At 41.2% G+C, this 22,817-nt stretch overlaps 1 protein-coding gene across 2 annotated transcripts in view; it reads right to left on the bottom strand.

Annotated features, from left to right (window-relative positions):
• Window positions 1-22,817, bottom strand: part of dscaml1 (Down syndrome cell adhesion molecule like 1) — a 93,118-nt gene that overhangs the window by 7,087 nt on the left and 63,214 nt on the right. The window contains exons 8-24 of one of the 2 annotated variants that reach the window (XM_079353705.1): window positions 19,870-20,012; window positions 19,231-19,360; window positions 17,319-17,597; window positions 16,448-16,576; window positions 16,139-16,318; window positions 14,582-14,787; window positions 12,861-12,957; window positions 12,586-12,714; window positions 12,292-12,459; window positions 11,973-12,043; window positions 11,513-11,753; window positions 8,488-8,634; window positions 8,241-8,396; window positions 5,843-5,982; window positions 2,886-3,039; window positions 937-1,054; window positions 120-283 (exon numbers count right to left, since the gene is read on the bottom strand). In XM_079353705.1, the coding sequence (XP_079209831.1) occupies window positions 120-283; window positions 937-1,054; window positions 2,886-3,039; window positions 5,843-5,982; window positions 8,241-8,396; window positions 8,488-8,634; window positions 11,513-11,753; window positions 11,973-12,043; window positions 12,292-12,459; window positions 12,586-12,714; window positions 12,861-12,957; window positions 14,582-14,787; window positions 16,139-16,318; window positions 16,448-16,576; window positions 17,319-17,597; window positions 19,231-19,360; window positions 19,870-20,012 (2,652 nt within the window). Of the gene's footprint in view, window positions 1-119; window positions 284-936; window positions 1,055-2,885; window positions 3,040-5,842; window positions 5,983-8,240; window positions 8,397-8,487; window positions 8,635-11,512; window positions 11,754-11,972; window positions 12,044-12,291; window positions 12,460-12,585; window positions 12,715-12,860; window positions 12,958-14,581; window positions 14,788-16,138; window positions 16,319-16,447; window positions 16,577-17,318; window positions 17,598-19,230; window positions 19,361-19,869; window positions 20,013-22,817 lie in introns of those variants that run through there. The other variant, XM_079353706.1, reaches the window with a different exon arrangement.

Here is a 22,817-nt window from a genome sequence, read left to right as displayed (position 1 = left end):
ACTTAAATATCATTGTTGCTTTAGAAAATAAACTGCTGTTGGTTATATTAAAATATATTAATAAAATATATTAAAAGTATGTTGTATTTCATTGAGGTATAGTAACTGCCGTTGACTACCTTGCACCAAAAGGTTTACTATGATGGTGTCGAAGCCCAGCGTGTTGGTGGCTGTGCAGGTGTAGTAACCAGAATCTTCTGCTTTGACGGAGCGCAGCACCAGCGTGCCATTGGCCAGAATGAGACGCTGTCCATCTAGAGACACTGGGATGGCTGTGTCCTCACTGACAGAACACGGGGGAGACAACATTGTATGATAAAAATAGGTGAAGAGAGCCCAAGTGATGTGGAATTTTTTTAAACAGTTACTGATACTGATTCAGGGGATGTTAAGAATAAAAAAAAAAATCACTTTTGACAGCCAATTTTCAGAATTTCAGAGAAGGAATGAAAATCGAAAATGTGTCGATAAGTGCAGCATTTCGTCAAAAATATTACTCTACTGAGACTAATTCTTCATTTAACAGTAACTTTATTAAAGAGTATTAACAATGTCAACCATACTGCGGACCCTTTGGCTGTGATGCTCTACAACATAGTACTGTACAGTACAGTACTGTAAGCTCTAGCTTACTGTAAATAATAGATTTGTAAATTCTCTGCTGGAAAGACCCACTGAAGTTGAGTTTGTGCCCATAAAGTGTAATAATATCCACCAATAGATTTATCGGTTAAGGTCTTATTTTGATAAAACTGTAGTGAGGAGTCAAATATGCAAGAAGTTACCATAAATTGTGATATTTCTTATCAAGTCAGGATACAGCACCTTCTTTAGCTTCTTTAAACCATCTCTTGAATATTGAATCACCCTTCGTGGTAACAAAGGGGACAATACACTGCCCAGCTTATGTACAACATCTCTGGGGAGGATTCTCACCTGTCTTTGGTCCATTTTATTGTAGGTGTAGGTTCTCCTACAGAGCTGCAGGGCAGTCGCACCTCTTTCATCCAAGGAGTAGTCACCGTTCCCCCAAACGACAGGATCTTAGCTGGCGCTGGTGGATGACGAAGAGCAAAATGAAAGATTAGAGAGAGAGAATACACATGAAAATGCAATAGCCGTATTAATATCTAACAACGGCTTTGTCTTGCGGTTGTCAAATAAACAATTTTCAAACCCAATATTAAATCACTGTAGAGGCTTTAGAACGTGTTTAATCGATACAGAAATGTGATGCCTGATATGCAATGTATAAATTGATTTGTTTTCCATGTAGGAGTCTTTCAATAAACACAATTCACTCAAAGAGAGCATGCAATGCATTTCCTGATTCACACTTGAAGTAATAGAAAACTGCTTTAAAAGTGACATTGTCCAGAAAAGGAGAGCATTTGAATATATTCTCCATCACTCCCTTATCCGCTCTCCCTCTCTTTCTTTCTCTCTCTCCTTCTTTCTCTCAGGCTTAATGCCACTGCTCGAGTGCACTTATGTTAAGGTTGAATGAAGTATTGAGTGGGCAAGCCTGGAGGACACTGCCTTTTACAGCTGCCGATCAGCTGACGCACCCACATACACACACACACACACACGCACGCACATAATACACACACACACACACACACACACACACACACACAGAACCTTTGGATCCAGCAGTCAAAGGAACGGATGGATAAAGAAAAGGATAACATGATGGAAAGTGCACTCCATTCATCCACTCGCTCCCTTATTCTTCCTGTCTTTTAATCCAAAGCGTATTGATTTAACTGCCCTCTTCATTTTCTTAAACACACCGCCTGCCCCTCTATTGTCTTGTGTATTAGTTAACTCTGCTCCAGTCGTGTCATTATCTTTCCCTTTTTTTCCCCTCCACCTGCTGTCCTCCCTTTTTTCCTCCTGCTCTTCATTTTACTGATTCAGGCCAGTTCATCTGGCGCCCTCTGAACTCTGAAATCAATAGCCCACACCATTAGTTACACATTCAAAAAAGGAGAGGTGGAACATTGTGCAGAGTGTAGCTTTATAGTGCAAGTGACCAAAAAGAGGCAGATTATTCACATGCTCCACAGAGTCATAAAACATATTGAAACTAAAGTAAAACTAAAAAAACCATTTGAAATTCTTTTTTTAGCTCATGGTTTCAATAAGAGTTGTGTCGTGATGCGTCCTATGAGAGGGAGAAAAAGTAAAACCCAACGTATGCTTTCAACTGTCTCCAGCTGAAATTTGCTTCGTATTTCATTGTAAAATGAAATTATTTAAGGACTACACAAAATGTGCATGACAAGAGCTGTGTTACCTCTAAAAGTCCAAAGAGCACGTTGTTATATTTGTGCCTTTTGTTTAGGTTTGCAGTGTTACAGAGGGCAACTGTGGCATAGTTGGTAGAGTCGGTCACCTCCAAACCAAAAAGTCGGGGCTTCAGCTACATGTCTAATGTGTCCGAGACATTTAACCTGAAATTGCTCCTGCTGCTTGTTGGTGTATGAATGCGATTAGTTACTTCTGATGGTCACTTTACATAGAATGCTCCGATTAAAAAAAAATAAAAAAAATGTAAACTCAAAATGTGAAAACCAGGGATATTATTGTTTTTATTGAACATATTTCTACTCATTGTTAAACAGCAAATTGGCCAAATATTCAATTTGACGTGCTAGTAGCTGCAACTCTAGCTTGGAGCTTCTAGACTTAAACAAAGATGTGGAACAGCAACACAGGTTCTCTGCTCAATTCCAACAACTAATGTGTTGAATGCCATTATTTCCCTTTTAAATGCAGTTACAAAAATGAAACTAAATAAACCCAGGCACCTTAAGGAGTTTTATTTTCAACAAAAGTCTAACCAGTCCAATCTTTCTACTGTATACTTGGGGACTCACCCTTGGCCGCTGGCTCCACAGTCACCTTGTCGCTGAAGTTTCCCCGGCCTGCGGTGGTGACAGCTGCAGCCCAGATCAGGTACTGCTGTCTGTGGTTCAGGTGAGTGATTCTGTAGAACAGCAGCTCGGGATTGGCTTCATACTCACTGGGCATCTAGGAGGTGCAGAGAGAGTAAAGAAATATTTAAAGTGTGTGACTTCAGAGCTCAGTGTACCTTCAAATCATCACGTCATGAAATGTCACATAAAGCCTCAAATATTACGGCACAATGTGTTCCTGTTTCCCTATAGAAGAAGCAGATGCATCGGGTAGATCAGCATTAAACTGAAAGAAATTCCTCAGATACAATATTTTAACATATTGTAATACAGTGAGTGAATACTGGTTAAAATATCTTTCAATCGAAAACAAATGGACACTTTTCTTACATTTCCTACATTTTCATGAGAATGCAATAATAGACATTGTATCGCACGTTGAGGAGCAGAAAGCAGAATCCTGTGAATGGTAAAGACATGATTGTTTCGTCACTTTACTGGCGGCAGACATAATAAGAAGGACTGATGTGAATTACATTCCTCCTCCAGTCAGTGCTACAGGAAAAGAGAGAAAGATGGGCAAGGAAGAGAAAAAGTTAGAAAAAAATATAGAGAAAAAAAAAGAAGTATAGAAAAAATTCTATGGCATTACATTTTATGAAATGCCAAAAAAAGCTGTGAGGAAAGATGGACTTAAGGGGAGGGGGTGTGGAGTGGTGGAGAGAGACAGACAAGAGGCTTGGATGGGAAGAGAAAAAGCCCACCCTCCTGTCCCTCCGTTCTCCTGGGGGAGGGAAAACAGAGATATGAGATAGAGGAAGACAATGGGGGACTGATAAATGAGTCAGTGAGAGATATCATGAACAGTCATACACTAATGAGGCCTATCTACTGCAGGCTTCAGCAATGACAGGAGAGGAGGGGAGAGGAAGGGAGAGGAGAGGAAGAGGAGAGGAGAGGAGAGGAGGAGAGAGGAGATGAAAGGAGAGGAGAGGAGAGTCAGATAAGCAAGCACGAATACATAAACAAACTGACACACACATCCAGTGGCATACATGACCTGGAGGTGGATGTGTAATTGAAGTGTGTTTAACCCAGCCATGTGTCCGCTGTCTAGGCGTATATGTATCACTGTCCCTGTAACACACACACTGCCACACACACACAGAACCTCTTTTTTTACTGACTGCCAGTCACTATTCACCTACCTACCAATTAAACCCTTATTCCCTTAACTCCAACTCTTCATATGCTCTTCAGGTAACCTGGCTTTCTCTCTTTATTTCTCTCTCTCTCTCTCTCTCTCTCTCTCTCTCACACACACACACACACACACACCTACTCCTGAGCTCTGTGATTGCCCGTCTGCAAAATACCCTTTTTTTTCTGGGCAAAAAGATTCCAGTATTCATGTTGTGTTTCACATTTATGAGCAGCCCGTCATGGAGGAATCCACTGGGCTTTTTATTACTTCCCTGTGTTCCCTGTACATCATTCATCCCTCTCGTCTGCATCCCTGCTTATCCTTCAGCCCACTGTGCCATCCTTCCCCTCTGCTTCCTGCCATCACTCTTCATCCCTCTCTTCATTCCCCTGTCTCTCTCCACACTCACTTGTCATCAGGGGCCTTGCTCTCCCTTCCATCTATCCAGCATTACCCCCCCCCCCCCCCCCTCTGTTTTACATCCTCTCTGCATTTCTCCACCAAACTCTTACGTTTATCTGCGTCTTCTTTTTCTCCTCTCTGACCATTTGTCTTTACTACAGGCAAATGCACAGACGAACGCATGGATAGATGGATAGAAGAATGAATGGACGGATGAATGGGTGGGTGGGTAGATGTTGAGAGGAAGCAAGGGAGGAGTGACTGAGTATGTGTTGCTGTAACGGATATTAAAATATTCCTCCGGCATGGAGATAGCAGTGATCCGGGGAACGATAGAGCGAGATAATGAAAAGAGGAACAAAAGTAGTCCCCGCACAGTGTGTCCCTCCCCCCTATCCCTCCTTCCTTCTCTCCAGTCGCACTCATTTACATAGTAATCATCCTGAACTCTGCATGGGGGCTTGAGAGAGAGAGAGAGAGAGAGAGAGAGAGAGAGAGAAAGAGAGAGAGAAAAAAAGAGAGAGAGATAGAGAAAGAATGAGATAGATAGATAGATAGATAGATAGATAGATAGATAGATAGATAGATAGATAGATAGATAGATAGATAGATAGATAGATAGATAGATAGATAGATAGATAGATAGATAGATAGATAGATAGATAGATAGATAGATAGATAGATAGATAGATAGATAGATAGATAGATAGATAGATAGATAGATAGATAGATGTCTGAGACCGTGTGTGTGTGTGTGTGTGTGTGTGTGTCTGTCTGTGTGTCTGTCTGTCTGTCTGTGTGTGTGTGTGTGTGTGTGTGTCTGTGCATAAGTAAAAGTGTGTGTTTGCTGCCGGCTTGTTTTCTGCCCTCGTTGATGAACAGATGAGGTTGTCCTGGCAACGTGATGAGACGCAGATATGCAAATGAGGCTGGAGGGTGAGCTTGCACGCACACACACTGCGGTATGAGGAGAGCTCATTTCACACACACACACACACACACACACACACACACACACACACACACACACATCTCGCTGAGACTGCAGCACCAGAGCCCACACACACACACACACACACACACAAACACAACACTGCATAAGAGACACAAATACAGACCAGTTTAATCAATTGCATTTATGTTAGCAGGATGTAAATTGTGTTAGAAGGCTATTCTAAAAAAAGAAAAAAAAGAAGAGAGACGGAACATCTCATCTTTATCAGCAGCCATGTTGGGAGGACCTCTTCTTTCTTTTTTCTCTATCATTCACTTCTCCACCCCTGAAACTCTGTGCACCCCTCTTCTGACTCACCGGTTGGCCTAACCCAGGGCTGGAGCAGTAGATGGTGTACTTGCGGATGATTCCATTTGGTTTGTGAGGTGGTAACCAGGACACCACAACACTGCTGGCGGAGGAGGGCACAGCTTTGATGCCAGCCGGGGGTCCGGGGTCTAAATAAGAGGGCAGGAAAAGGACAGAAATGGAGGGCAGATTGAATGAAGTGGCTGCAGATATAAAATGATTGATGGGCAAATTGTTAGTAAAACCATTCTGGCTATGCTGGCTGTGTAATGACCCAACACTCATTCAATTTAAATTCTCCCCAGGCACCAAATCAAAGTTTTTCAGATAAGTGATGAGTTTAACACAAAAAAAATGAAGTATTTCACCTGCAATATTTAATTCAAAATCACAGCTGATAATCTATCTTTTCGACATCACCTTCATCATTATGAATATTTATGCAAATATGCCTAACCTGATTTGATCAAATATGACTTTACATCGGTAATCCTAGTTTTCATTTTGAAAAAAACATCACCTTTGGTTTAAAAACACAGACTGTATAAGACATGGATGTGGCATCTCAGTGATTTGAGAAAAGGGGTTTTGAGGCAAACAATGGCAGTGACTACTGAAAATGCTTTCTCCATCTAACTTTTGATCAAACGACAATCAGACAAAGAGATGGAGTTGAGGGCAGCCATAAGCCTCCTGCTAAAAAGCTGCAATGTGCCCTCCGTTCAGCAAGTTCAGTTATTAGCCACTTATTTTGCAAATGCATGCATAATGTTTATCCTTACTAAAAATTCAAATTGGATGCATTTAAAAACATTCTGCTTTGAAATAAAACTGCCTTTAAAAAAAGAGGCTTTTAATATGGGACATGATGGGGAATCCTTGTTTTTTTTGCAGCCAGCCTCAAGTAGATACTTGAGGTACTGCACTTTGTTTGTGGCTTAATTTTGCAACAAAACAGGTAACTACTTGGTTTAGAAGTGATAACATGACAGAACAAGCCATCAGAAAAGGACAGCTTGGACTTTGGGATAGCATATTAACATATAAGTAATTTGTTGTCACTTTGATGTTTTTGAACTTTGACCTATACCCAACTGGGATTGGATGTGGACACTTTAGTGTGGCACACTACAGCCGTATCGGGATTCAAAAACATCTACTTCTTATACATGGACAAACCAGAGTAAACAGGTTTTGTTTTCGTCTGAGTGAGGTATAAGTGATTGGAGGAATATTTTGTTAGAGTTAAACATAATGCTGTGATTTAAGGTAAACATTCTATAATAAACACTAAATCCATGAGTTACCATGCTGACTAAAAGTAAGCACACACAGAGCTTTTTCAAAGGGACATGGCCACACAATGCTGTGGTGGCCCTCAAGGTTTTGGGGGCATGAAAGAACTGAAAAACTCATCTCTGTCTTCACTCATATGCTTGCTGTCTTCATTCTAAGCGTCTAAGGCTGAGAATGGCAGGCGGAGAATTGCCTGTTTGCAAAATCGCTGCAAACACTTTTCTGTATGCTACTGACAGAACTGAGGGCAAAGGAAATGGGAAGACCGACAGAGACAGAGAACACTAAACGTATGAGAAGAGGTTGCCCCTGGACACAGTGTCAACCCGCATCAGGGAAAAAGAAACACTCAGACCCCCCCCCCCCCCCCCCCCCCCCCACACACACACACACACACAAACACACATGCACACACACTTCGAAGAACAACGCAACACGTATTTCAAGAGCTATTGCAGCAAAGCAGGCTCTTAAAATGGAGATACAGTTAAGAAGAGAGAATAAAGGCCCTTTATGAAATGACACTTCTTAGAATATCGTCCCCCCCCCAACTCGGTTTTCCCATCTCCAGACGCCTGCCTCCTCCTCTGCCTGGCCCCAGGGAGGGAGAAGGGAGGCGGATACGGATGTAATCCACAGCCCGCCAGTGTAAGCACAAAATTAATTCTCTTTAAGCCACAAAGAATTAATCCCTCTCCTTGTGCTGGGTGCAGTGCTAGCCTCACACACAAACAATAGCACATCTACATATACACACTCTTGCTTGTACATCACACACATGTACACAGGAAAACACACAACTAACCCCTGCTGACACCTCCACATATTCACACGCACGGACCCACACCCTGCGGCCATAACCACACACACACACTCTTTTTTGCTTCTTAATTCTCATTAGCACTGGTAATGGCACATCAGAGTACAAAGAGGTTTTAATCAGCATCCTCAGTCTTATAAAGACCCCCTCTACCCCTATTGCTTTCTGTCTCCTAAACTACATCCAACCCCTTATACTTTCCCCAAAAGTGTGGTCAAAGCAAATCAGATGTTTTTATATGCTGTTCTTTGGTTCATCTGAGTGAAAAGAAGTGCAGAAATGTGGACTCACAGTCTTCCCGGGTCTGGATATACAGGACGTTGCTGCGGACACCGTCTCCGGCCTGAGTATAGGCAAGCACCTGGATGCTGTAGTTGGTGAATTTCTCCAGGCCTCGGAGCTCCACCTGCTCCCTGGTGGTTGTGATGTTTTGCATTTCACCCCATTCTAAGACAGACAACCGACAGGCATATGCTTAGGCTAAAGAGTGAGACGTTGTCGGGTCTCAATAAAATGAAAGAAAAACGTAACACTGCACCTCCGTCAGGAAACACAGCCCAGAATACGACACGGTACCCCTTCAGTACGCCGTGAAGAGTCAGCCGGGGAGGTTCAGCCCATGTGATCACTGCTTCGTCGGAGGTGACAGAAATGGCTCGTATGTTTTGAGGAGGCTGACTGGGTACTGAACACAGACAGAGAGAGCGAGAAGAGAAAAGGCAGGTAAACCAAAAGTCTTTTTGTGACAAAAAAAGATTTAATTATATCTGTAAAAAATGGTCTCTTTATTGAAAGATGACAAAAGACAATTATTTGAGTGGACAAGTTACAATGATAACCTGGGGAATATTAAAGAATTCTTTAGTGCCACAATATCCAGTGTCCTTTGGTCCCTCAAGCAGGTTCACGGTATGACAAGATCAGTGGCAATATGTAATATTTATTCTGTGCAAGCATTTTCCTGCTCTCTATCAGAGCTAAAATGTTGATTAAGGAAACTTTGAGAAGCATTTAGTTATTGTGCATTTGTTTGATTACATATTTCTTCATGCATATTAGTATCTTAAATGTTAGGATCTTATCCTGTATTGTGTCAGAGAGGTGGAGAACAACTCTTTTAAGAAGCTTTAGAGCCGTAAAAAAAAAAAAGACCTTGAATTTCTGGCTATCAAGCATTCTGAGTCCGCCTGTCCCAACTTTCAAAGAAGATAATCATATTAACTCATTTCACCAAAGACATTACACATCTGTGTAATTTCAATCTTTTCATACACACTCTACCAACAACGCCTTTCATTTGGTTTCTATAAAAAAGTGTGTGTCTTTTGTGCAGAAACAGTCTATAGGGTTGGTTTCTTAGAGATAAACAGAAGGAGTTTGTTGTGATGAACTGTTTATTGCGAGGTCAGCGGGCTTAAGAGGTTCATAATTGGAAAATATATATTGAAGCAAAGATGGCCAATTTCTCTGCACAGTTAAGGCTTTCGCTCATGATAAATAAATGACCCCCTCTGAACCTTGTAAAATATTTCCACATCAAACCTTAATTTAGTTAAAAAGCCAGTTGATGGATATAAAGCTCATGACATGCGTCCAGCCTGATGTATAGGATCATCTCTACAACCACCATCTTCTCTTTCTCTGCACAAGACTCCTTCTGTCCCGGCGAGCCCAGGTGTCTCTTTTATTGGCCATCGCTGACCGTTAGTCTTTTAAGGCTTTGAATAACACACACTGTGGACGATGAACAGAAGTCAACTTGTGAGAGAAGGGAGAGGCAGGAAGAGAGGAAGAGAGCCAACTGAAAGACAGATAGAGCAATGAAAGAAAGCGATAATGCCAAGTCCACCACAGTTTCTCTGCAGCTGGTGAAGAGGAGGACGGAAGAAGAAGGGTGAGGAGACTGAAAGAGTCATGAATAAACCTTTAGGTCCAAAATAATTAGGAGGCAAGAAAACATATTCTAGTTTTTTTATCCATCATACCTTTGGGAAAAAAAATGTCAATAAAAAGAAGAGCTGGTTTATGTGGCTCCAAAATGTCCACATATGGGCTTCATGTGTGTGTTAAGAGAAAAACAAATTAAAAATAAAAGTTGTTGAGGTACTTTTATAAATGAATTTGGAGGAGGAAGGAGGGAAAATACAGGAGAGTAGAGAATTTTGGACAGGTCCTGCTGGGAGGAGGAGATGAGATGAGGGGCAGAGGAAGAAGAGTTAAAAGCAAAGGGAACAAGGGAAGGGCAGAAAAAAACATGAAAGGAGGGAGCAAAGAGACAAAGCGCTCAGCTGTGGATAATTACAGCAGGAAGCTATCAGAGAGAGAGAGAAAGAGAGAGAGAGACAAGCTAATTATTATTATTTTTAGTATGCTTGTTGTTATCACTATTATCATAATGGCCATCAATATCACTGTCGCCTTGGTGACAGCCACAGGGAAGAGCTGGAGGGCTTAGCCTGGGCTGGACCAATGGGGCCCAGCCAACTGTTCACTGGGAAGATAAGTATGAATGTGACGTATGTTTGTGTGTGTGTGTGTGTGTGTGTGTGTGTGTGTGTGTGTGTGTGTGTGTGTGTGTGTGTGTGTATCTTTGTCAACAGCAAATGTGTCTGTATTTGTAGGTTTTAGAACAAGTCAAGGTTATGTTGATCGTGTATGAAAGAGACTGCAAATACTAAAATAAAACAATCAGATCAACTTTAAGTTGCAGCTTCACATTTTTTGAGAAAATGAGGAATAAAGGGGTTGGTCTGTGACTTTGAGAAACAAAATAAGGGATATAGAGAATTGTTTGTACGTGTTTTGTTGACATTCCTTTTCTTGTTTTGGACTTTTTGTGCTCCTTTTTAGTCAAAAGTCAATCACTGCAACTCAGTTATATTATTAAAAGAAATATGAATGTTGCATTGTCTCGTTTAGTGTTTGGGCTTTATGGCCACTTGCCCAACTGCTAGTGGAGTTTTTGATTCATGACTGTTTAGAAATTAATCTCCAGGGAAAGATGTCACAAGACCACAAGAAAGGGCAATGTATTTTTTTTGTGACAGCATGCACCCTTTTTTTGCACAGTCACAGCCAGATTTGTTTTTTGTGGCTTTGTTAATTAATTCAGTCATTTACTCACTAAACATCCACCACTCATTAGGATTGCTTTGTAAGTCTTACTGTAGAGGAATAACTCAATCCGTTAGCAAAGCTCCTTTGTGTCTTGTGTATGTGAGCCTATGTGTGTCCTTGGTATTTGTAAAAAGAATAGAATTCCTGCAGCCGAGCGCCTTTATTTTTCAAATATAACAAATAACTCGAATCAGGAAAGAGAGAATGCAGTAATTTCAGGAAATAAAGCATGCCGTGATTTGACAGATCAGACTGAGAGAATACAAAAAGAACAAAGGAAACATTAAGAGTGCAGCAAGTAAGAATCAGAGTCACAACAGAGAAGGTTTATCTGACTATACACGATTTTCTGTGGTTTTATAGTACCATGCTGTTTAAACATGCTTCCGTCATTGATGTTTGTAACTGAAATATGCTGTGTTGTTTTTTTTCTCCCTGATCCTTACCATCCTCCAGTGTAGTAGCATTGATCTCTGAGCTGGAGGGCCCTGTGCCAGCTCTGTTAAAGGCCTGGACAACCACACCATATTGGGCAAACTTCTTCAGGTTGTCCAGGGTGTAGACCTCACTGTCTCCCGTGGCCTTCATCTCCACAATGCTGTACTGGCCGTTACTTCCTGGGCCGTTCTCTCTGTATCCGATTTGGTAACCTCGGATAACCCCGTTCTGCAGCTCCTTCCTGGGAGCCTGGAGTTTGAAAAACAGAATCCTCTTACCCTATTCAAAAAGTGCCTGATCATTGAGCCACCTCAATTAAATCGATATACTACAAAGAAGTCGGGAAAGCAAATGCATATATGGTTACTTTGCTTGCAAGAAAAAATAAAGAAGTAGAAAAACGATGTTACTTGTGCAAATAATCCATTAGAAAGCAGATGAGAAGGCATGCCAATTAGAATTAGTTACCTTCCAGGTGACCCTGATGCTCTGAGAGGTCACTGGCTGCAGGATCACATCCATAGGGGGACCATCAGGCTCTGCAGGGCAAAAAGCACAGACCAACAAATGTAGAAGCAATTTTCACAACTATTGAACAAACACTAACGCGTTCAGATATTTATCCATTGTACAGCTTTAATAGATGTTTTTCTCACTCTCACTGAGATACACCTTTAATACAAAATGCTTTCTTCAAGGACACTTTTCAGTATGAGCACAGAGCTTCTACAACAAGCAAAGGTAAAAAAAAAAAAAAAAAAAGTCATAAAAGCGTGAGGATACTTACGTGCTTCCTCTGTGCTGATGGTAAGTTCTTTACTCGCCTCACTCTTGCCTATGGAATTATAGGAATACATGCGGATGCTGTATACAGAAGCAGGGTGAAGGTCAACTATGTTGGCCTGATTGTTGGTGGGGGAGATGTTACGAGTTGCATGCTTCAGCTCCCACGAATCTGACAAAATAAAAAGAGAACAAAAGTACTTGGTTGGGGATATTCAGCTTTTCTGCGTTTTTTCTACTTAAAGATTGGCTTTTCTTTATTCATTCTCACTGAAATAAATGTAGTAATTTAACTCACCTGTCTTGTTCTTATACTCAATGTCATAGGAGGTAATGACACTGTTTCCATCAAATCTCTGGGTCCACCTGAGGTTCATGCTGCGATCTTTCACTTCTCGTACCTCCAACTCCGGAGGGTCTGGAGGCTCTGGCGATATCAAAGAGTGGGAGTAGACGAAAGCCAGGTGGATGAGGAAAGTAGCGTCAAAACAGAGAACATTTTGGATTGAAGGAGGGAAGATTTGTGAGGCTTTCATTTATATCAAGTGCACACATTTATACAGTTATGGTTACCTTGCACAGTAAGTTGGATAAGGCCTCGTCCTTCTCCGTAAGAGTTGATGGCGTGACAGGAGAAGAAAACTGAATCTTCACGCTCCGCTGGCTTTAGCTGTTGGAGAAAAGATGGAGAACAATATGAGAGAAAATAACAAGTCTATCTGTGTGCAGGCACATTGTGTAAAACAAAGCATTGTGAAGGGGAATTATCCAAGTGAGAGTTTTTCCATCTACCATGCCTGCTTTAGGTGACTCACCACGCACAGCAAGTGAGTCACCTAAACACGGAAGGAGAAGTGAAAAAAGGGAATTGTCACCTATCCAGAGGTGGCCTCCTGTTATCAAGATTCATTTTTGCACCATTTAAAACGAGCCAACATAAAACAAGCGAAGGGCACTCAACCTGACAACACCCTCAGTGCTTTTTCTGTCACTTAAACAAGTGAAACCTCACTAAAGCTTGTTTAGTTTGTTCTTTAATACACATTATTTAACCAGTGGATACATCGAAATGTGCAAATGTTGCCCTTACATTCCCTACATCTCACATTAATACAAGTCATGCATATTTACGTTTGAGTCAGTTATTGTCACTTAGAAACCATTTGTTTAGCGCATTCACTTCTTATACATATTCCTCGTGACCTAGCTGAGCTTGGTAAAAGAGTGTTTGATTTTGTGGCCCCATCTGCATTGAACTTTCTCTATGATGACTCGAAACTGGCAGATCTCATTTCGCTTTGAAATCTTCGGCTCTATCTTAAAAGACAAAAACATGACAAAACAAGACCATTGTACAGCTGTGTTTTTGAGTTGTTATCTGTGTTCACAATTGCTGCACATTATTTCCTTACTGATGTGTGTACATTTAATTTTTCGTTGGCTCTTAACTTGTTGTTTGCTGAAGAATAAAGCACACCCATGTACAGGATCAGAAAAGTGGCAGACAAAAATGAACACAAATTGAAAGTTTTTAGCAACTGTGCTGAGTTCAGCATATTGTTAAACCTTAGTCATGGAGGCCAAATGAACCAAAGATACCTGCACTACATGTGTTCAAAATATGCACTGAGGCATGTGTACACATCAAACAACTTTGTTAGTAGTGAGATGTTGTATTGTATCGTTGGTAAAGCATTTGATTCAGCTCCTCTTCTCATCACCATGCTTATCATCCAAAATGACTGCACTGCATCTCTATGCTATAAAAGCCACATGTTATTTCATCCTCGAAAATGCATGAACTGGAGAGTCTTACTTTAAAATGATGGAAAGATCACCCTGTGGATGTCATGTGTATGTTGGAAAAACATATATTTACAGTCTATGGACAGAACAGAATCATGACATTGGCTCTTTTCTGTTTTTTTTTTCCCAAAGAGAACGTCTCTTTTTTTTCCCACTGCATATGAGGCTGCTGTTTATTAACATAACACTACGACAATCAGCTTCAAATAGTATACTGTGGTCTGAAGTTGATTCCAAACTGAATATGATGCTGTTTGGAGGAGAGTGCAGATGTAACACAATAAGACAATTACACAATCTAAAGGACTCTGCCTCATCTCACCGTCACTCTCCACACATCACCTGACAAAATCAATGAACAGAAAGAATAGAAAAGTGAAAAAAGAGAAAATTGAAAACTACCAATTTGTCAGCTGAGTGAGAGCAATGAAGATGTTGGGGTCTGACTTTATCAGTTAGAGATACTATCATATATAAGTGTTTCTTACCTTGAGCGTAGACAACACCTCGTCCGTCTTCTCATTGGGACTGGTGGTAATGGAGTAGCGGGGGTTGCGGTCAGGGTCGATGACCGTGTCACCTCTCTCCCAGCGGATGATGATGGGCCATTCACCCCTGGCTGTGCAGTTAAGCTCCTTTACGTGGCCCTTCTTCGCCATGGTGGTGTTGGGGTGACTGGTAATCATCGCTGGGACTGGAGGGAGAAGGCAAAGGAAGTGTGAGATGAAGAAAAGGTACAAGCAAATGTGGGGTGGGGGGGAGAAATAGTGACAGTACACAGTTTGATAAGAGGGAAGATGGATAGAAGAGGCAGAGGGAAGGGAAGAAAAAGAAAGAGTAAGTGGATAATAAGCAGGTTAAAAGGGAGACGGAAGTGAAAGACTGAAGAGTAGGGCAGGGAAACTGGAAAATAAAAAGGTGGAGCTCAGAGTCGCCAAGTTCCACTGCAGCAGAGTAATGAAGAGCTATGGTCAATGAGGTAAAGTCAATAAACCTTCTCTCTCATTCTCCAATAGTTAACATTAGGGACCGGGTGAAACAGAAATGATACACTCCACCTTTGGTGTGCACAAAAAACACACTTGATCTTCTTTGGCTAACACAGGCAGTCACACAGACACACAAACACACACACTTACACACACACTCACACTCAATACCGATCTGAGGAGGGCTCTGCTGTTTTGTTTTCATCACTTATTCATCCCACCCTCCCTCTTTTCCTCTTTTCCTCAGACTCTGCTGAGCGAAACAGACAGAATTGAGGGAGGCAGAGGAGAGGAACGGTTCAATCAATAACACTAACACCAGCAGAAGAAAGCGAGAGAGAAAGAGAGAGAGAGAGAGACACATAGAGAGAGACAGAGAGGGAGCCGAAACATGTAGTTGTATTTGTTGTGCACCTGGTTACATGTGTTTGTGTGCGTGGTAGAACCAAAACATTTTTTTTTTTTTTTTTTTTTGCGGTCGGAGCTGCTGTGTAAGGTCATGGAGCTTCATGCTGCAAAGGCAATCGCCCTCAAATAACGCCCAGCTTGACTTTGACATTCTGGTTGTGCGTGTTTTCCTACACATTTTCTCATTGCATTAACGAGTGTTACTGACAGTGAGGGCAGATTGAGGAGATTGATAGCAGATAATGATTAAGCTCAAAGTGTTTTTGATTGTCTGTAGACGGATCCCAAGAGTCAAGAGATCAATCGCTGAGTAGCTTGCTTTCTCATTGCCTTTCACAGAGGAGCCCACACACACACACACAGACACACACACGTCTCGCTCTCACTGCTCTTTATTGTCTTGCTCTTATGCCCATGGTCACCTTTGCTCTACTAATCCATCACCGTGCACATGTCTGTGTGTCTGCGTGTGAGTGTGGGGAGAGTAGTGCGAGCTGGCTCATTGGTTTGACACACTTAGTGAGTGTGTGTGCATTAAAACTGATAAAGCAGGAGCACTAGAGCATCCCTGATGGCCTTACTGCAGTCATCTCTGCCATGAAGAAATCATACTCTGCTACATTAGCCTTTGAGAGTCTGTATACTCACTCTTCACGGTGAGGACCATGCTCTTGCTGATGTCAGAGCCCACGCCATTGGAGGCCTGACAGAGGTAGAAGCCCCGGTCTTCCTCCAGGACGTGTCTGATGAGAAGAGAGCCGTTTGTCATGATCTGGATACGACCCGTCAGAGGCACAGGGTGGTACTGCTGTGGATTTCCAATACCCGCTGGACAAAAGGAGAAACAGGAGATAGAAATACTGTTTGGCTATGACAGAATTTAAATCAACATTTCTTACAGTAGAACAGTGTAAAGAGTATCTCAGTACATTTAAAAAAAAAAATGAAGTCGCGTACCTAGTGCGCCTTTGGCATGCTTCCACATGACCTTGGGAGGAGGGTATCCATCAACAGAACAGTTTAGGATACCAGCTTTCCCATAGATCCCATCCTGGTTGTTGGGCTGCACCACCCAACGAGGAGGCACTGGAGGTAGATGGAAAGACTATTAAATAACAAGAAACCTTTAAAATCTGTTTGTGTTTGTTTCCAGTATGTATCTACTGTATATTCAATGACTTCTGCCAGGACACTCATTGGGACAAACATCACCTGCCAGGAACCACAACATGTAAAGTTCATACATATTCAGATATGTTTCTGAAGCAAAAGTACCATGACAGTGATACAAAAAAGAAGGGTCCCTGCTTTTGAATTCCTCTTAAGTTAGGACCAGAACATTAGAAGACAAGTGCACTTTTACGGAAAAACCAAAAGGAAATACCACTGCCGGTGGGTGTATTACAAAACAAAAGTATTACATGTCTTAAATGTAATAGACACTCTAGAAAAAAGATACTTTTAATCTCAACAAGTTTCTTTCCTGCTGAAATAAAGGTTAAAACAAATAAAAATGAAAACTGACTGTCGAAACAGAATAACAGAAAAAACAGAAATGTGAGGGTTTTATTTTTCTAGGGCATTCTAGTGAAAGATGCTATTAAGTTGCATCATTGGAAATGAAAGATCCAGTTTTTCTGAAGTTGCCATTACAAGGACAAAACGTGAAAGACAGATCAGCCCCTGCTGCAACAATCTGCACCTTGTTTACTTTTCAAATTCAAACTGCCTTCATTAAAACAATGCTATTCCACCGAAATCTTATTTGAAAACCAAAACCTAGACTTCCCCCTTCGTTTTCGTCTCCTCCCACTCCCTCCCAACCTACCTGTAACTGTGAGCTGTCTTTCTGTGCTGACAGTGGCAGCATCGTTGCTGGCTATGCATGTGTAGTTGCCATTGTGTTTCAGCGACACCTTGGAGATCTGCAGGGAGCTCATGAATTCCTTGGTGTCGATGGTGATGCCCGAGGAGGCCACGATCTCCTGCCCGTCTTTGCGCCACGTGATGCGTATGGGCATGTCTCCGGATGACACCACGCAGGCGATATACATCAATTTCCCGATGGAAGTTGGAGGAAAGTCAAACGGCTGGATCAGTGGGGGAACTAAGAGTGGTAGAGAAAAGGAGGATGCCAGACAGGGGGAGAGAGGTGAAGTAAGCAATTTGCAGTGTAAAATGTGAAGAGGGAAGGAGAGAGTAAACAGAAATGCAGTAGAGACAAGGAGGGGAAATCATTGAAACGAGATAAAAGACGATGAGTAAAGGGATAAAAGAGGCCGATCAAGTGGATGAAATAAATGATGAAAAGGAGGAGTGAGGAAGAGAAAAACAAGGACAGGCAACGGGGTGAAATAAGGGGTAGACAGGAAGGAGAGAGAAGAGAACAAAGCATAGGGGTAGTGTAAATAAAGAAAAAAAGATGAATGACAACAGAGGGTTTTTAAAATGAGCAGGGTGAGTCGGAGGTGAGGAGAGAGATTTGAGGCAGATATGAATAAGAGAAGATTAGAGAGGAAAGAGATGCAAAGACACAAGGAGTATATGGTTCGACATACATATTTTAAGATTCAGGACATTGAAAGGACACAGAGGATGAGTAAAGGGAGAAGAGGAGAAAGACAGAGGGACATGATTATGATGCAATGGGTAATTTGTTTTTAAGTCAGAACCAAAACTGGACCTCCAACACTGACACACCAGTGCAACCTGGCCCACTAGCCCACTCTGAAGCCGCCTGTGCCCCCTACCAACCCCTCCGTTCCAACCCCACCCTGCCCTGCTAAAGCTAGCCCATAATAGCTGCTCTAATTAGAGCCCCATCCGCAGGGGGAAGAACGGTGTTGCTATGGAGAGCAGCAGAGGTGATGGCGCTAGTTTGGAATGGGGGAGGAGGGAAGGATGGAGGTGGTGGTGGTGGTGGGGGGTTTACAGTTGAGACATCTGGGGGATTTAATCTGGGCCTCGTTAAAATTCATCTAATTAAATCACATACACGACAAGCACACTTTCATACAAGCATATACCTACACTTGCGCGCTGAAAAAATGCACACACGCACACACATTCATGCAGAACACCGCAAAGACCGCATATTTCACACAGCTGCTAATGTCAAGTCTAAAGAAAAAAAAAAGAAAAAAAACAGACACAGACACAGACACAGACACACACACACACACACACACACACACGACAACTTCCCAAAACAAACATGTCATGCTATCTCTACGCAGAGCGAAATAACATACAAGGTGACATGCAGAATACATAAAGTGCACATGGGCCCACACAATCATTCACTTACATGCATGCAGTTGTGTGGCATACACGCACACACGCAAATCTTACACAATAGCTCTCCTGCTCGATGTAATTGCTGAGTGGTTGAGAGAGCGCACTAGGCCACTCCGCCCCTTAATCAGGGGTTATTAGAGGGAATGCATACAGCTTTCTTCTTTCTCTCCCTCTGCTCTAAACCAGTCTTACTCACACTCCATCTCTCCTACAATCACCCTCTTTTACATTCATAATCCCCTCCCATGTTTTAAGACCTATGATCCAGTAATTCACAGTTCAACTCATATAACCCCCCAAACTTTGTTCCAAAAAGCGAACTGGAATACACATCTTTCTGTGCTATTTTATTTTGAGAGAAAGTCTATAAAAGCCAGATGTAAGCTATCAAATTAAATCTGTGAAACTCAGCGACAAACTTAGCATATCTAAACGTGACTGACCTTTGACAGTGACATAGACGGTCTGCGTGATGAACAGCTGTGGTTGGATGAGCACACTGCAGACGTAGGCCCCTTCATCCAACCCTTTTTGAACATCACTGAGCTTCAGAGTGCCGTTCTCATACACCACCTGAACAGACAAGATTAATGTTATACATAAAGGAGACGCCTTACACCGTCTATTCTTACTCATGTAAATCATGTGAAATGAAATGAAGCTAAACAAATAATGGAATATTTTGATGAATAAAGACGTCTCTCCTTCTTCAGGTTTTTCTTCATTTTTTTTCCCTGCGCTGATGTTTCAAATTAAAGTCAAATCAGAGATTCATGCAATATAAAGTCAAATCAAAAAAGCTCACTGAGGTCAGAGAACTAAGAGCTCGTAACGGCCTTTTTTCTAACAGCACATCATATAAATTATATATATTTTATTCCAAGTGAATTATTTAACTATATAAATAATTATGACATTTTTCTTTCTTCTAAAAAATAGCTTGTATAGTGCACCAACATTGCTTCTGATGCCTTTACCAACATAGAATGTTTATATATGTAAGTATGTGTTACATTGCTGCAATGAAAATAAGCCTGTCTCGTTTTCCCCCAATATTTCAGAGTAGAAAGGGAGAACTCCACCTGGCGATGGTTGTCAGGCAGCAGAAGCCCCTCCTTGTACCAGTTGATTGAGTAATAAGGATACCCAATCACACGACAGTTTATAAAAGTATTTCTTCCTGCCACTGCAGTGATGTTCTTCATAGGCCGGATCCTCGGAGGACCTGAGAGGAAGGTTGAGAAATAAAGAAAGGAGAGAGAGACATGGGCAAAGAGTAGAGATGAAGAGAGATTAAGGTTGACCAGAAGAAGAAATGAGAGGGGAAAAGAAGAAGATCATTAGCTGATGGTGTCAAAAGCGGGGGCTGGAATTTTGAGAATATAGTGGAAGGGTTAAGAGGGAAGGGATTTGGGGAGAAGAGAGGGGACAGATTAAGAAAAAAAAACGGATATAAAGGTGTAGAGTGAGAGATAAATTTGGTATAATGTCTAATTTGGAAAAATAATAATAAATTATATATATATATATATACACACACATACATATATAAAAGCAGAACGCAAAGCCAAATCATTAAGATCTTTGATGCTGGAAGGAAATACAAAAGAAAGACTGGGTCCGCTCAACAAAAGCTGCTCCAATTCAAATGTAATCAAGTTTATCACCATGTGACGTTTTGGACCCAAGTCCATCAAACATGAACAAGTGAGGAGAAACACCTCCATATGAGGTCACCTGACAGAGCTCCATACTACACCTAAAATATACAAAAGTCAGCAGGTAAAGGTCTGAAGTGTGTGGTGCATTACCTCAATTATGACTGAACATCAGAGGAAACAGTCATAATGGTATGTGATAGATGAAGACAAAGATATTATAGAGGCCCCTTCATCGTATTAAAGTAGTAATAATAAGTCACAAGTCTAGAAAATCACCAATCCTACAGAAATTGCAAAATACATAGTGATTTAATGAAAAGCCATCAACTGGAAGAACAATGTCCAGACCAGAGAAAAATAAATGCCTGAGTGATGGGCACTTCACAGATATTTTAAGGACCACGTTGGCAGATGAGACTCATGCAAAGCAATCATCATCGAAATGTCCTTACTCAAACTCTTCGATAAGCCCGTTTGGAGTCAGTGGAAATGGCGTAAATCGAATTTTTTTCTCTTTTAAGCAACAGAGAAATCCCATCTCTTTAAGCTCAATGCCACAATATCTGGTGAAATACAGTAACTCTCTGTTTATTCAACTAAAGTACATCCAATGGAAGAGCAATTGAAAGGTCTAAATAAGTTCAAGGTTAAGGTAGAAAAAAAAAGGACAAAATGTTTTTTTTACGTTACAATGGTTTCCTCAGTGAAAAATACCCACAATAAATTAGTGCCAGATTTCAGAGTATCAGCGGCAATTTGTTTACAGGTCAGATTGGATAAGCGATGACATGTAATTTAACTGACATTTAAAACAGTCCAACACTCAATGTAACACACACAACTAGTATGAAGACAGAGAAACAGCAAGAGGGGACGTGAGTGGGTGAGAAGAAATACTTAAATGATAACTCAGTGTAGTACTGTATTTTCATATAAAAATAATGATCATCTTTATTAATAAAATGGCCTTAAATGTTTTGCATCACATATCTTTATAGATTGTATCAATTGTGAAAATTGTGTACAATGTGCATTAAATCTCATGTGTTTTCACTAATGAACATTGGAGGCTGATTATTATGGGAACCTTTAAACTAATAGGAATATTAGAATTTACAGTTTACTGATGCAATGCCCAATAATAACTGTTTGAGTTGGGATAAAAATAATCTGTTTCTTTTACGAAGTTGATCAAAAGGTTGCTTTCTGAACAGATAAACATTTCTGGGAATATTTCAATATATATTTTTCATTATTTCAGTTCAAATCAATGTTGGACATTCAACCTCGTGTGTACTACAAACAGAGCTGATTGTGTTGTGCTCAACATCTTGATGATAGCATATTGTACGCAAATCCTTCCCAGCACTTTCTTACTTAATTTATGCTCTTTAAAGAATATTTTTACTTTTAGGAACATATTGTGAAAAGTCTTGTGTCCTCAATCAGATATCAGCCAGATTATTTTGCCTATCAGATACATTGGCTGGGCTCGAAGAATGAGAATGTAAAATAGTAGCTATCAACTGTTTGCAGTTAAATAGGAAGGGCTATCAAGACAACATGTAAATGATGAAATATGTGTATGTATAAAAAATGTATGTGGGTGGTTTACTAAAACATAAGAAACATAAAGCTTTAATGCCTCAATAAGTTGTTCGTACAGTATATCACTGAAAGGCTGAGCCAACCGACAAACAGACACAAACCGAGTTAAGATTCCTGAAAACAAAAAATTGGGAGCTTTCACTCCATCATCTGTCACTTCTTCTCTGACCTTCTCACCACCGTTAGTCTTGTATCTTTGTCTCTGTCTCTCCTTTCAGCCCTTCTACTCCCACTTCTCTCTCTCCTCCCTTTCTCAGTGTGCGCTTAGCTTTGAAGTTCTGACGAGTGAGAGATGTATTATTTAACACCACCAGACACACACACACACACACACACACACACACTCACACACACACACACACACACACACACACACACACACACACACACACACACACACACACACACACACACACACACACACACACACACACACACACACACAGCCACACACAGCCACACATAAACACGTAAAGAGTGTACATGTGCATCCTCGCAGTTTTTTTTACGTGTACTTTAATCCCAGAGGGGATATTTGGGTTATTCAATGTTATTGGCTTCTCACACCTGAAATACACACGAGTGAGGGTGGCTGTACACAATGGGGCACCTCAGCAGCGCTTTCCAGCAACCATACTTTGGTCTGAACTTGAACTGGCAACTCTCTGGTTCCAAACAATCAATACAGACTGAGCTACAGCCCTCCCCTTTAGGCCTCATACTAAATGGGGAAAGTTGAGAATGCATCACATTTCAGTAGG

The sequence above is a fragment of the Symphodus melops genome (genome assembly GCF_947650265.1).
Source record: "Symphodus melops genome assembly, chromosome: 10".
NCBI classification, from domain to species: Eukaryota; Metazoa; Chordata; class Actinopteri; order Labriformes; family Labridae; genus Symphodus; species Symphodus melops.
The sequence above is the reverse complement of the archived record's forward strand: the minus strand, read 5'-3'. Positions and strand labels throughout refer to the sequence as shown.